The sequence below is a fragment of the Poecilia reticulata genome, chromosome 9, assembly GCF_904066995.2.
Source record: "Poecilia reticulata chromosome 9, P_reticulata-male-v2, whole genome shotgun sequence".
Lineage (NCBI taxonomy): Eukaryota > Metazoa > Chordata > Actinopteri > Cyprinodontiformes > Poeciliidae > Poecilia > Poecilia reticulata.
This window is the reverse complement of record NC_088838.1, coordinates 12,059,906-12,075,671: the sequence shown is the minus strand read 5'-3', so window position 1 is coordinate 12,075,671 and position 15,766 is coordinate 12,059,906. Positions and strand designations below refer to the sequence as shown.

At 37.6% G+C, this 15,766-nt stretch overlaps 1 protein-coding gene and 1 long non-coding RNA gene across 4 annotated transcripts; both read left to right on the top strand.

The window, feature by feature from the left end:
* The first annotated feature begins 45 nt into the window (after positions 1 to 45).
* LOC103470560 (uncharacterized) lies at positions 46 to 2,919 on the top strand. Of its 2 annotated transcripts, none has more exons than XR_534504.3 (2): positions 46 to 734; positions 2,112 to 2,919. It is a non-coding gene; the product is annotated as an uncharacterized LOC103470560 (long non-coding RNA). The 2 variants fall into 2 exon arrangements; XR_014088875.1 differs by having other exon boundaries at positions 2,094 to 2,919.
* A 1,192-nt stretch (positions 2,920 to 4,111) lies between these two features.
* Positions 4,112 to 15,306, top strand: ppp2r2aa (protein phosphatase 2, regulatory subunit B, alpha a). Of its 2 annotated transcripts, none has more exons than XM_008419102.3 (10): positions 4,112 to 4,430; positions 4,774 to 4,851; positions 6,445 to 6,542; positions 7,499 to 7,664; positions 7,858 to 7,970; positions 8,095 to 8,272; positions 9,525 to 9,689; positions 10,232 to 10,401; positions 11,007 to 11,098; positions 11,247 to 15,306. In XM_008419102.3, the coding sequence occupies exons 1-10, from the start codon at positions 4,424 to 4,426 to the stop codon at positions 11,524 to 11,526; spliced, it is 1,347 nt and encodes a 448-aa protein (XP_008417324.1). In that variant the 5' UTR covers positions 4,112 to 4,423; the 3' UTR covers positions 11,527 to 15,306. The 2 variants fall into 2 exon arrangements, with proteins under 2 accessions (XP_008417324.1, XP_008417323.1); XM_008419101.3 differs by having other exon boundaries at positions 4,112 to 4,451.
* Positions 15,307 to 15,766: the final 460 nt, after the last annotated feature.

Sequence of the window (15,766 nt, the reverse complement as noted above, 5' to 3'; positions counted from 1 at the left end):
TTTTCCTGATGAAGATCGGTAAATAAAACTTTAATCAACTAGAATTTGTTTTGCTACATTAATAAGCATTTAGTCATTTGTCCTATTTTGTGTTTTGTTTTCATCGTTTTATTTATTTTTATTTTTTTACAAGACAGTGAATCCATCAGGCGTGGTCCTGCTCTCTGAAGGAGCAATTAGCGCAGTAACAGGCCTGCCGATCAGCCGATAATAGCCCTGCGCTGTCTGGAGAGCTCAGCCCATGGCAGCCCGTGATTTGACAGAGCAGGACGCTGATTTAATTAGGAGGCCATTTGCTCCATGTTCCGGTAGAGGATAACTGTGCTGCAAGAGGGTGTTTGATATCTGCATCAGTCAATACCTTCTGCCTGCCTTACACTGTACACCAAGGGAGACCTGCTGAGAGATATTTTTGGGAACCTCTTGTCGAGTCGATGTTAATTTTCCTTCCTGTTGTTGATGGACTGGAAACCTTGGAAGTTACTTTGGTTAGATTTTCCACACAAAAAAAAAAATCTTACACTTCTCTTTGTTTGAGGAGCAGGTGCACGGAAGACGTAAACTGGCTCTATATCAACCCTGGGAGATTTAGATGCTTGTGATCAGTTTCTGATTTTAGCTCCTCCTCTATTAGGAGGGCTCAAAACGCACAACATTGCACACACCTACTTTGAACTTCAGAAGAGATACAGGAGCATCTGATCAGCTTTTTGTCCTGTTGCAGCAACACCAAGGTAGGAATTTTTCTGCCACACAAATTTAACTTTTGACTTTTGCTGCAGTTTCTGGGACACAAATAAAAACGTTTCATGTGCAACATCGTAATAGTGTTGATCAGTACTAACTTATTGTACAAGACATTGCATTTATGTTTGTATAAATGCTAATTTAACCGTTCATATTTCGCTACAAATATTTTGTGACGCTTTGTATTTGGTAGTTTGTTTTTCTTCTTACCACTATCTGAAAAGAAGACATGAACGATGCTCAAGTTGATGACTGCACACAAACAGATCAATAGGACCCACTTTAGAGCAATTTAAACATAAATTATTAACCACACCTTGTGCCTCAGAGAAACTTACTGTAAAGCTCGGAACTCTGAAAGCTAAACCTTGAGATCAAATGAAAAAAATATTGGTTTTAATTTTTTTTATTCTAATTTATGTTTTATACCTCCCAGGTGAAAAGTTTCCAAGAAATGTGATCGTTTAGGGAGTTTAACCGTTTTTCCCTGCAGTTCAGACTTTAGTAAATGCTTTTGTCTCTCTGGATCTTAGTTACGATAAAAAAACAACATAGCTTCTCTACAGTCATGACGAAATTCAGCTGAGAGACTGTTGATGGAGAGAAAAGAGCTCACATTACTCACGTTCTCACATCTCTGTGTTGTGTGGCTGTCTGTGAGTCTGAGAATTGGTTTTTAATGTGGTTCTGGTTACTTTAAAATCACAGTTCCACATAATTTACCAGATCCGCTGCTCATGTCACACAAGCCACCCGCCTCGGGACTTTCGTTCTCTTCTTCCTTTCAGTAGGGGAAATGAAAAGATTATTTTTAATCTGAAGTGGCCATGAGTGTAATCTATGTTGAATTAAAATGTGTATTTAAATGATAGCGTCATTATTTGCATTTTAGTGATTACAGTCATCATTAGTTTGTTTTTTGAAGATGTGCCTAAGGGATACATTGTGAAAATATATTTATTTTAACACTTTGTTGTGTTGCATCAGGTTACTCAATGTATGTGAGATTTTAAAAATCACTTAGTTCAAACTAATCCAGCTTGAAGTTGTTTAAATCAGTCTTGATCAGAATATTGAAGTGTACAAAAAACATTTCCTGTAAAAAAATAAATAGAATCAAAGATCAAGGTCATTTTTTGTGCATTTCTGAATGTTTAAGTTATCAAAACTATACAAAACATCTAGAGGTTTGAATAAAGTACAAAAACTTGTAGTGAGAATATGTGGGATCCCTGCAAGCTGTATTTTTCTCTTTATCATCACGTTTTCTTGTAAATTAATGTGTTTTCATCTTATTGTTAGCTCCGTTTTGTTCTAAGCAATATTTTTCTGATGTGATGTCCCAGATCAAATTTGTGTTGCAGGATGGATCAAGATGAGAAGATGAAGCGCCTGGACGTGGATCCCCTGTTTGTGCGCTTCCTCAGGACACTCAAGGAACTCCTGAAGTTCGTTCTCCTCAGCTACACTGTGATCTTCGGCGCTTTGCTGCTGGCCAGGTGGACCACTTACTTTATTGTGGGAAAGTGAAAGAAGTGGAAGAATGAGCTTCCTCTCGGGTTTAGAGCTGAGACTCATTGAACCAACCTGCCTAATGCAGTCGCTGTAGTAAGAAGAAAGAATTTGTCTCACCTCCTTTCGCTCTGTTTTTTTTCTGCTTTTTCAAACAGAATCAAAACGATGCACTTAGAGGTTCAATAAAACGTGTGATTGTTGATGCTGAGACTGTCTGCGCAGTTCATATTATGTGTATTGTAACACAGCCACGAATGATGGCAACTAGCTCATTTCTATAGCTGTGTACAGAAAATATTGTACACTTTAAAGTTTGCTATAACAGGACACTTTGGCAACTTCTTCTAGCCACTGTCTGCATGGCTGGAGGAAGAACCATACTTATCTTGCCACCACGCACCATGAGGAGGACGAAGAAAGGATAAAATAAATCTGGTGTCTTTCAGTTCCCAAATCTCTACAATAACGTTTACACACTATGTTCATGCCAGTTGATTCAGGAGGTATGAAAAGTTGAAGTTTTTCCTTCCTCGCTTCACAAATGCAAAAACGTGAAGATTGGTAAATTTACAATTAACTGTATGTTTGATCATATGAGAGTGAGATTGAAATGAGTGAAAACATCCCTCTGCCTACTGTTAAGTGCAGAGGTTTTTTTTAATTTATCATTATGTGAGCTTGTTTTTCTTTCACTACTTTACAGACCTTGTAGGGTTTTGGTATTGTGTATTGCATGTTTTTTTGTTTTTTGGTGATTTTAAAGAGATTTTGCAAATAAACATGGTCAAATGTCCTGTGATCTATATGCTCAGCGTTAATTATATTATTGCTACAGAAGAAACTTATATCCTGTTCTACAGTGGGAGGAAAAAATAAAAATAAAGATAAAAATTGTGGTCACAATTTAATATCTCGTGGCCATGACTTAATAATAACCGCTGAATTAAGTGCCTCTTGCTAAGAATTACTCCATGCCTAACCTTAAGTGTCTGAAGAATGTGATTATAATTCATTCCCAGATTGAAATAAAACAAAATTAGATCCAATTTGTCCATTATTGTCATTATCAATGGTTATTATTAATGACCATTGATAATAACCATTATCAATGGTGGCCAGGGCCAGGGCTTGTGGCCAGGGCTTGTGGCCACAATTTTTATATATATATTTTTTTCTCCCATGTCACCAGACAGGGTGTTACTGTTGTACTAAAATTGCATGGCGGTACCACTTGCAATTTAATTTTAAAGGTTCCTAATGTACAAATGTTTTTCTAAGCAAGCTCATGAAAGGTAGAAGATATTTAAAATTGATATTCATCTTCAGCCTGTCTGGAGATGTATTAATAATGTCTGTACACCCAGCCAACAGAAGTATCCACAAGTCTCTTACATTGCTATTTTGTGAGTCATAATAAGAAAGCTATGAGGTATAATTGTGGTCATTAAATATTTGAAGGTACTCTGACTCTCCCCAATGACAACCAAAGCACAAGGCCATATATTCCCAGATTGCAGTTAATTGACACCAATATAAACTACATTAATTTTAATGGATGTACTAAATATAGCTAGTCAAATCTAAATCACTCAACTAAACTTATCAAGTGAGTTTTCTGGTTCTAGTGAGTGCACGAGGTTGGTTCGATTTTCTAACTGAATAGCTGACAAGGGCGGAGCTCATACGTGAGATTGTTTATATAACAAAGTTTTCACTTTTTGGAACACATCAGTTAAAAAATAAACGAAAATCTAGACATAGTTGCATTTAGGAACTTTTATCTTGAGTCGGGCATCTTTCGCTTCACCTTCGACTTGAAATGAATGGAGGACCGTCTGCTCTCTAATTCCTGCCGAGCGCCGCCCGCGTAGCGCCATTTTGAAAGTGTAAAGCTTGGAGGAGGCAGATGCGAGGGAAATCTCAAAGTGCAGTGCAAAGTCTGTAGACCAGTACTGAACGCTGTGTGTTAGTCTTTCAGTGTTGTAAAAAAAAAAAAAAGTAGCGTCGTGTTTTAAGCAGCCGCTGGACTGAGAGCGTTTGGAGTTAGCAACAGCCTCATTCCTCCACTGCTCCTCGGTCAGAACCACCCCAACCGACCCGGGTCAGCAGCACTGCTTCAGTCCAGGGCCTGAACCTGCTACAGAGAGCCCAGTCCCTCACCATGGCAGGTAAAAGAAAACTGTCAGAACGTACGTATGAGCTATTCTTACTAATCATCATGCTTAATAGCACACATGCTGCTTTAGTCTCCCTCTGTTGTGGTCAAGAGCAGGAAGCTAACTAGCAAGCTAGGATACTGCGAGATTCCCGTGTGAATGCACGAAAGTGAGCTAACCTAACACATCCCAACTTCTTGTTTAGGAGGATTTTCTCCCCGCAGTTACAATGTGCAGTTCGTATGAAATCGCGCATGGCCGTGCTGTCGCAGTGCGCTAAATTAGCTTCTAGCTATATTCAGTGTGTTGCCTTTGGCGGCGGTGTGTCAAAACTTAAGGTTCGTGTTGCGTGCAGGGCCCGGTGGTGGGAGCAGCGATGTGCAGTGGTGCTTCTCTCAAGTCAAAGGAGCGATGGATGATGATGTGGCTGAAGGTAAGTACATTTGGGCATTATTAAGTCTGAATATGCTTCTTGTTTGTCCCCATTTACTTAGCACATTTTCTTTTTGGGTTAAGTGAATGACAGCTCAGGGTTCAGTTCTACCCTTGCATTGTGATTTCATAAACAAACTACTTACTACCAAAGTGCTTAAAAACCATTTCGAGTCAGTTTACTTCACTTTGTAGCAGGACCATAGATTATTTTAGTTTTGCTGTGATGATGCGCTGAAGCTTTCTGGTTAGGTGCACACACTTTTCACCTTTCCTTTAAAAACCTATTTTTTGCCATTTTCTGTTCAGATTGACTGTAATGTAGATATGATTGTAGTGGTATTACAAATAAAATATAAAGAAATAATTTCTTGGTTGGTTTAGATGGACTCTGAAACCTCCCATATTTATGTATTTTCATTCATTATGGAGGTAAACGGTCATAAACATGATCACATCTCCTAAATTGTCAATTATTTTGTAAAAAAAAAAAGTCTTCATTACACTGTAGTCTCCTGGAAAATAGTATTTATTGGAGTTATATGAGCACATTTCCTTACTTGGGGGTAGATTAGTAGAAAATTACTTTAAATCATCAGTTGTCTAATTAAGTATGAAATGGCCCCATCAGATGCAAATTCACGTTTGCTCCAAAATCCTGAGCTCAGATGCAGCTGCAAAAGAACAAAAATGACAACAGAGCACAAATAATCAGCATCCTTATATAACATTTATCTTAAGGTGTAAAATAAATGTTTGCTGCTTTTCGTATTCTGACTTACCAAACGGAAAAGATGCATAATTATCCCTTTTCCTCCAAAGAGCTGATAGTCTGTTTGACACAAATATACAGGATCTTTTTTTTGTCTTTTTATCCAAGAGGTCCATTTGCAAAGTTTAGGGTTTCAAATGTTTTATGGTGTTTGCATGTTTTCAGCACTTTACTCTTTTTACTTTCTAGCTGTACAGATTGAAGTTATTTTAGGATTTCTGTTTGGTGTCTTTTGTCGGTCTTCGTCATTTTCAACGCAAACAAAAAAAGAAGTGTGTGTGTGTGCACAGTACTTAGCTGAGGATTCGGAGTTGTTTATAGTAAGCTGTAACTGAGAACAAGTACATGTGAGAGCTTCTCCTTGTGGTAATGCATGGCTGCACAGACGCTACCGTTGTAGTTTATTTAAACCCTGCAAAGATTCCTCTGCTTCTGTCAGCCTCTTTTTATTGTAACACAATGGTTTGTACCAGGTCGTATCTGGCACTTGGTGTGTGCTGCACTGGAACGACCCCCATTGTCTTCATTAAGGGTTTCTCTGGCACATACCAGTGCCAGCCTGCAAGTGAATATCAATTGTTGTCGTCTGGTATGCAAGTGATGCACAGCTGCAGATGGAAACAAACTCCACCCCCCTCAGTTGTGTTCAGTGTACACTGATTTTCACCAGATTAAAACACTTTAGTGCGTCAGTGTGATGTTGTGACTTCACCATGCTTGATTTAGTCTTCACCATCAAATGTACCATGTCTTAATGCTGTTCAGTAATTCTCTACGTTTGCGTATTGAGTTGGTTTTTAATTATTATAACTGCCTTTGCAGCTGACATTATATCTACTGTTGAATTCAATCACACTGGGGAGCTGCTTGCCACTGGGGACAAAGGAGGTCGTGTTGTCATCTTCCAGCAGGAGCCAGAGGTATGTGATTCACTTACAGTGTCTCACTGAAGTATTCTTACCCCTTGAACTTTTTTAGAGTTCCTCTTTTCAAACACAAACTTTAATTTGACCCACTGGGAGTTTAAAGCGGTAAAAAACAACACAAAGTAGTGCGTACTTGTGAAGTTTAAACAAAGAGATGCTTGGTTTTCAAAGTTATAAATTTAGTCAGTACATTGTAGAGTCATCTTTTTAGTGTTTTCGGGGTTCGTCTCTACAAGTTCTGCAAATTTAGGCTCTGACATTCTGGCACATTTTTTTGCAGAAATAGTTTAGTTCGATTTTACACAGATCTTTATTTGGATTTAGATATCAACTTTTTGTGGGTCATTTGAACACATATAAATAAATCTAAATTTATTTATGAAGCCCTTTGGTTTGTACAGAACAACAAAAACTAATAATACTAAACATAAAATTGACACATTTAAACAAAAGAAATTGGCTCAATATAAGTAGCAAAGCAATCCAAGTAAGAATAAAGCAAAATAACAAAACATGATCAGAAATTTACAATTTAATAAAACCTTTTCAAAGAGTGAGACTGAAAGTACAAAACCTATAAACCATTATGTGTAAGTGGGTCTTGAAGTTTGACGTAAGCGTCAGTAAGCATGCTCTGTTAACTGGTTTGACCTCTGACATTAATTAGATGAATTGGACTTTTAGTGTTAGAGTAAAAAAATCTAAGTTTACTTGTAAAAAAAAAAACAATAAGAAGCACTGAAGTTTGCAGTTATGCGACATAACATAAAAAAAGTTTGCTGCTTTGACATGACACTGTTAATAATGCATTTCTACCAGAATAATCTTTCTTTATTTAAAATTAATACTGTGCTTGAAAACAGAAAAAATTAAAAACATTTCCCAACATTTTGTTCAGAATTACTTCTCAACTCGAGTCATTGTTGAAAACGTTGTCTGCTCTTATGCAGAGTAAGAACCAGCCACAGTGCAGAGGAGAGTACAATGTTTATAGCACCTTCCAGAGCCACGAGCCTGAGTTCGACTACCTGAAAAGTCTTGAGATTGAAGAGAAAATCAACAAGATTCGATGGCTACCTCAGAAGAATGCAGCACAGTTCCTTTTGTCCACAAATGGTTAGTAAATGTTTTGATTTTGAATTATTTCAATCAATTTTACAGGATAAAATGTGCAATTTTTTTCTTTTCTATTTTTTTTTTTTTTTACTCCAGACTTTTTCATCTGCCTGAGAAATATTCAGTGTAGCAGTCAAGCGGTCTTACGTTGCTTTTGTCACTAAAATGTTTGTTTGTTTGTTTTTCTTGGCAGATAAAACTATCAAGCTGTGGAAAATTAGTGAGCGAGACAAGAGACCAGAGGGCTACAATTTGAAGGAAGAAGACGGGCGATACAGAGATCCCAATTCTGTCACAACGCTACGGGTGAGTTAACCGCGCTCTCACATTATAAATATAAAGTATATCATGTCTGGGAAGTGAATAGTTTTAAATGGTTTCCATTTGAAACGCATTGCTTTCCTTTCACTAAAGCTGTGTGTTCTTCCAGGTGCCGGTGTTGAGGCCCATGGACCTGATGGTGGAAGCCAGCCCCAGACGAGTGTTTGCAAACGCTCACACATACCACATCAACTCCATATCGGTCAACAGTGATCATGAGACCTATCTGTCTGCAGACGACCTGCGCATAAACCTCTGGCATCTGGAGATCACCGATCGCAGCTTTAGTATCCTTTTGGTTTTTAAATACTCACGTCTGTCGCATAAGCGACGGGGAGTTCTCCAGTCAGGACATTTGATCTCTGATCTCAAGTCCTCACACTCGGCGAGAAGCGTTTGCTGATACTTTGTCCCAGTTTGATACTTTGTATAAGTCTGTGGCATGTATACATGTGAATGTGGTAAAATATCAAGCTGTGGCTCATCAATATACAAAGCTGATATAAATATTGTTATGGTGTCAAACTCATTCATGACAGATGCTTATGACATTGAAGCCATATCACTTTCACCTGATTGTTAAAATGCTCCTTTATATTTATTTTATATATATATATATATATATATATAAAAGAAATGTTATAGTGTCTATGACACTAGAGATGCAAATTTAATGCAAATCATTTGCTTCTAAAGATTTATATCTCAACGCAAACAGCTGCAGTTTTGAATAAACACACCCAATGTTGCTACGTTAGCATGTTATCTGTTTTGATGTGACGGCTTTGTTAGTTTGTAAAATATTATAATCTGGCTCTTGTCTGAGTTAGTAATAAAGTACTCCATGGATTAATATCTTGATCAGTGTTATAATCAGATATATACGTCCTACGGCAGGCATTTTAACTTTTATCTTTTGTAATTCACTATTTAAGTACACATGAAGATCTATGCCTCCCCGTTTCTCAATCAGAACTGTACATGCTCAAGCATATGTGCATAGCCCAGCCCATCGTCTAAAATTAGTTTTGAACAAATTATCGTTTATTGTTTTGGTGTTGTCTGCAGCACCGTGTTACAGACTTTAGTTTATCTTCACAAAGTGCTTGTAGAAGCAGATAATAATCTGTAACTTTTATCAAGGCTTTCGTTGATTTGACACCAAATTAAATTCAAGGAAGATGAAATCCTTTTAGAAATGCTGAGATGGAAATAAAGCTAGGTTTCTTTTGTAACTTGACGAGGAAGCATGTTATTTAACTGCATTCAGTGTCCCCAGTGAAACACATGACCACTAAAGCAGTTAAATGAAGCAATGAGTCAGATTTTTGCCTAGAATTGTTATTCTTTTTTTTCTTTTTTTTAAGTCATGCCATGCTTTATTTTGCCACAAGAGGTCACTGATGAACTACGAGACGCTGAGATAGTTGCTGTAGTATACAAAAGTGTTTTGTTTTTTTTTTATGCCATCTTGTTTCTTTTTGTCTCGTCCTTCCTTGGAGTAGCTGTCGCTTTGGACCTTGACCTCCGTTTTTCCAGATATTGTTGACATAAAGCCAGCAAACATGGAGGAGCTGACAGAAGTGATCACGGCTGCAGAGTTTCACCCCGACCAGTGTAACACGTTTGTTTACAGCAGCAGCAAGGGAACCATCCGCCTGTGTGACATGAGGGCATCAGCACTGTGTGACCAGCATGCCAAAAGTAAGTCGCTTACAACAAATACATGTTTGAGAGAAGGAAAGGAATACGCAATATTCCTTTCATCCCAATTTTGTTGTATTGGGATGAGAAATATCTTAATGCTTAACAAGACCCTAAAAGTTGTTCAGAGAGTAAAAATTATGGATTATTATTAATCCATAATTGTAATTAACAGCATTCGAACTAAAGTGTTAACTTTTTGCTTGAGTTTCATCATGAATCTACTTTTTTCTCTATTGGATGTCCTACATTGAAGAGCTTCAAAGTTTTTGTTCTTCATTTTAGATTACAAATATTTGCTTTCATTGGTATTGTTTTCTACTGATGTAACATAGTGAATGAAACAAAAGTCATATATATGGAACAGCTTGTTTCCACTATATAGTTTTTAAATCACTAACAATTATTCAGAAAAGACACACACTTTAGCCTATTTTAAGTTTTGCTCCCAGGATCTTATTTTTTATTAAATTGTGGCTCTTAGAGCGTTAAATCAGCAGAATAACATCTTAACATGTATCTATTTTTGTTTTAATTCAAAGTGTTTGAGGAGCCAGAAGATCCAAACAACCGTTCATTCTTTTCTGAAATCATCTCGTCCATCTCCGATGTCAAGTTCAGCCACAGCGGACGCTACATGATGACGCGAGACTATCTGTCCGTCAAAATTTGGGATCTGAACATGGAAACCCGACCAGTAGAGACATATCAGGTTTGCTGCTGCAAATATTATTTTTAGTTTTGGGTAGAGATCTGCCAATCAGAGATTTGTGACCAGTTTCAAATGTTTGCTTTTTGTAAGAATTTGATCCCACAATATAGATTTTTAGCCATTCAGATTTCTTCATCAATATATTCTTCTCTGACCCTTCTGGTGTGAGAAGTTTATTATTCATTTATATTAGTAGCAGTAGCAACGTCACACCAAGTGTGAGAGAAAAGTTGCTGTAAAATGGGGTTACTAATGATTTGGTGTTGAGATTTAAATTTGTCTTTAGCATTTTATGTTTAGCATTAGTAAATGTGAACGGTATTTCCATGAGCATTACGTAGAGAACGTAGATCCTTTAATTAATCAGTAAAAAGGGACAAGGGTGTAAAGAAAATGGATGGATGGATGGATGGATAAAAAGGATTGCGTTTTTGAATTTCCAGCCTGCTTCTGACAGATGAGGTCTAATAAAACTTAAATCTGGTTAAATCAAACCACTTACTGATTTTACTGTATTTCTCTACCTGTTAAGAGAACAAAACAAAAAAAACACAATGTGCTGTTCTCACTTTTGCTTCATGTGATTCGCTGTTCTATTTTACCAGGTGCATGAATATCTCAGGAGTAAGTTGTGTTCACTTTATGAGAACGACTGCATTTTCGACAAGTTTGAATGCTGCTGGAATGGCAATGACAGGTTAGTCGATCAACCCTGGCAATCAGAGAATTACTTTTCATCTCCTGTAACGCAAAATCATTCGCAAATAACGCCCCTTTTCCATGGATTATGGTTGAGATCAGTAGTGAAAGTAAGATCAGCTCCTCATGATTGTCTGTTTCCACAGCGTTGTGATGACTGGTTCCTACAACAACTTCTTCAGGATGTTTGACAGGGACTACCGGCAGGACGTGACCTTTGAGGCGTCACGGGAAAACAGCAAGCCGCGGTCGGTCCTGAAGCCTCGCAAAATAAGCACAGGTGGGAAGCGCAAAAAGGACGAGATCAGTGTAGACAGTCTGGACTTTAACAAGAAGATCCTCCACACTGCCTGGCATCCGCTGGACAACATCATTGCTGTGGCCACCACCAACAATCTGTACATATTCCAAGACAAACTGAACTAAAGTCCGTTAACCCACTCAGATCCCGAGTTCTTCTTTAGTCCTCTTTCGCTCTCAGATTTAAACAAAATCCGTCTTAGTCCAAGCCCCTGAAACTTGATCAAATCTGTCCTTTTGATTATGTGAGAAGACTTACTTTGTAAACGGTGCCATACATCCAGCCAGGCCATATAAAAAAAAAAGCATCATAGTGTGCTGTTAGTTTCTTCAATTAGAAGCACTCCATCCATCGAGCTTCCATTTGTAACTCCACTACATCCCAAACCAAAGGGAAAATCTACGTTTTATCGCTTGTTCGTGCCATATTGACATGATTCATTTGTCTGTTATTCCTACTGGTTAATTTTCTGTTCGTTTTGGTTTTGTCTTCCTGTCACCAAGTTCATTTTTGTACTGCCCTGATTCATCAATACAAAGTTGTCGATTCTTTTATTTGCCCAACAAGTATCAAGTTGCCAAGTTCTTTCCCTACTGTATGATTACTGTTAAAGGACTAATTTAGCATTTCATTATGTTTAGCTCATTGTCTAAAAAAAAGAAAAATTTTGGATAAATGATATCAAAGCTAACAGAGTACAAATATTTTTGACTTTTTTTTTTTTTAACTTTGACTCAGCTGCTTGTTTACATTCATCTCTCTTCTTTAAGAAAATCTCCTGGGTTTGATTTTACATTTCTATAACGCATTGTATCGAGTGTTTTGGCCATTTGTTTCGATATAGGATACATCCTACAAACAACTTCGATTCATTCAAGAACGGTCTTGTTAAAGCGGCCTGTCATTCGAGTTCAATGTTCACCACACACTTGTTCCAAGCGAGCCCATTATCGGCGACAGAGAGAGCCATGAAATGTCCTTGATATTTTTATTCACTCAGGTTTATGGGACAGCACCAGAAAAATGGGTGTAAAACCAAAATGTATGACAGGTTTTCTTACAGAAGTGTGTTTTATCACTGTAATTCTGCTGTGGTTGAGTTTGTAGTAAATGGAAGTAGGTGAAATGTTCCTTTCCTACATGTGTCAGTTTTGTCACGCTGCTCTCAAACCATTTGATTTCATCTGCCTGTCAGAGCGTCCTTGCTCATGCCGTCGTGTACTGTTCTGATAAACTGTAGAAAGTTTAGCAGAAGTTCACAGATTTGGTTGATATTAGCGGGTTGACTTTAGTTTTTTTTTTTCTTTTTCTTCTTTTTTCTTTTTTTAGACTTTGAATAGCAGAGATGTGTTGCAGGGTTTTTTTTTTTTTTTTTTTTGAGAGAGATAGCAGTTCTCAATCCAAAAGAAAATGAAGTGCATCACAGTACATACATTGATTAGACTGAAAATAATTGGGATTCTGAGTTTGATTTTGAGGGGGGAGGGTCTGGTTTTGTTTCCAGTGTTTGATTGTTTAACCTGCTAATCGCCACCCAAACCAATCAAGAAAAACAATTTCTGATTCCTAAGTTTCCCATCACTTCCACTTAAGATCGGAAGGGAAACAAGTTTCAGACAGAAAAGCTTTCCATAGAAGTCTGGATACTGCTCTCACTTATTTGATGTGATTCTCCTGAAAGGGAGATCAGATGAATAAAAGCCTTTGCCTAACTTTTAGATCTTATCAAATAATGTTTTCAGGAAAAGTATTACAAATACCACTCTACCATAATTTGCCATGGAGGTTATTTTGTTGCATCAAATGATGGCTGATCATGCCAAAGTATCTAGTCTTTATACACAACAAAGAGAAAGCTCTCTTGCAGACAAAGTGCCCCTGATCCAACGGGTCCAGCCTTGCAGTTGTGTGGGCAACCATGCTTAACTCAGGACAAAAACCTGTGTGTTTATATATATATAAAGATGATTCCCTGTGCCCCCATTTTTACTCTTGTGTGGCACCAAAACGCTGTGCTGCTCCCAGCTCACCTTCGGTGTATGTTGTGTTGTTGCAGAAAAAAAATTGCTTATCATCTGTATCTAGATTTTATTTGTAGATTTTTCTATATTTGAAATGTTTTGTACTGTACCTGATAAAAGAAGAAGAAGAAGAATCACTATAGCTGATTTATTTTTGTATAAATTAAGGCAATATCATTACAGTCTAATCACTGTAGTTTCTTTACCTATCTGCCTCAGGCTTACTGTACAGGGCAGATCATTCGAAAGTCAGGTTTCCCTTTGCTTTTTGCTCGTTATAACAGGTAGACACATCAAAGAAGTGCGTCAGGTTCGAAGCGGGGGGCCCAAAGAGAAGTATTTTCAGGTGTCAGTACCTCCTGCCTGATGATGAGCACTATTACTGTACTCTTGCCAACTACGTTTTATTTTTATTTTTTTTTATTCTAACTTATTTAGAGGGTTCCAGCGTTTTGATTTCATGTGAATCTTAATATTTGGTTTATGTGCCATAGTTTTGCTTGATGAACAATTCCTCTGGCTGCGATAGACTTAACATTGAAACAGCATTTTCATCTTTGCGGCTAACCGCGTCACTTGACTACGCGGAGCGATGACTGTCGATCTGTGTGGCACGTGCGGCTCTCCTTTGCAGACTTATTTGAAGAGAATCTGTGAAGCACTTCATGTGCAGCTTGGCGTCCGAGAGGAGGGTCACCAGTTTAAGCTAAAGCTCCGTGCGTTGCCTGCTCCAGCTCACGGTCCACGTTGCGTAGAAAACTTGATGGAAACGTGACTGTTTTCTACGAACAGTCAAAATGCCACGCAAAGAAGGTACAGGTTATCTTTTCCAGTTCGTAAACAATGCGTTGATGTTTTTGTTTGGGCACTGAGCTTCTTCGTCCACTGGATCATATTTGTGAAAGTGAATGTGTCACTCAGTTCTCAGTAGTTCCAGTCTCTCAGGGTTCTGGGTTGTGTCTTTTGATAAGATAAGTTTCTAGTATTTTTATTTTGTGCAACTTTCTTTTGTTTTTGTAATGGAAACTTTGTATTTTTGCCTTTTTTTTTTCTTTCTGGATAAATGAATCTTTTCTATTTCAACTCCTTTCTTCCATTTATTGAGCGAATCTCCATCTTGTTTTAAAGTAGAAAATAAGCGATATAACCTTCTCATGCATAATGATACATCAAGAAACTGCTTACCAATAGAAGCTGGTATTTATCTGAGCAATTAATAAAAACATTTTCATCATTCTCCCTACGTTGTCTTAATACAAGCTGGCCTTCGAGGCTCTAATGTACACAACAAAGATGTTCACAAAAACCCTGTTGCCTTTTTTCTTTAAAGAGCATTACCAATAAATAAGACATTAGGTTCCTGCCATGCATTGCATAGCAGGCCCTAATAATAATCAGTTACACTTGTGAAACTTTCTGGTTCACCCAAACTGCTCAGGAGAATCTTCTGCTGCTCTGTCCCAAACCTTACACCTTCAAGAAAATGGGATTATCAGAACTGAAACAAAAAACTTCTATTTTGCTGTAAATCACCTTTTTGTTTCTTTCCCTCCACGTATGGCTTTGATACACCAGGTTATTAAGTAGTGTTTCCCATTGTGTGCACATAGAGTTTGAACAATTTTGTCCACTTGAAGGAGCATTAAAACATGTCTGATGTATCACAAGAATGGTAAAACAAAATCCACTTTGTTTCTTTTTTTGAATTTCATTGTTTTTGAGTGTGTTTTATTTCAAGGGGATGAAGAGTTTTGGTGATCTGTTTGGGAATAACTACATATTGTTCACTGTATAAAGTTATTTGTCAAATGAAATAAGGTACCGTGTAGATAACATGTAATAAGGAGTTTCAAATTTGAATAATTAAATTACCGTGCTACTTTATTATTACTGTTTGGAGTTTTTTTGGGGGGGGCAACTGAGCGTTTCATAATTTCATCTCCATTACAATAATATTTGTGGTTAACTTAAGAGGAAGTAGTGCACATTTTTGCCCTTTCATCCCATCAGCTTTCAAGTCATAATGGAAGCTAAACATGTTTTGTTGTCTAACTTGAATGCAGCTTAATTCATCTTCCAATTAACTCTGATTATCCTCCCTAGCTGATGATGGGAGGGTGGGGGGAGCATCCGCATCTGTGATGCTGCCACCACCGTTCTGTTGTCCTGCAGGGATGATGACTTAAAAAAAAGTGTGCTCATGAAATTAGAATATAGCATAGGCACAACTTCACACCACTTTATTATAAGGCCAGACCTGTAAAGTGCATAACAGTTTTTAGACATATCTAATTAATCCCGCATCTTGACTCTTTCTCTGATCAGTGCTATCCTTGGTTAGTCT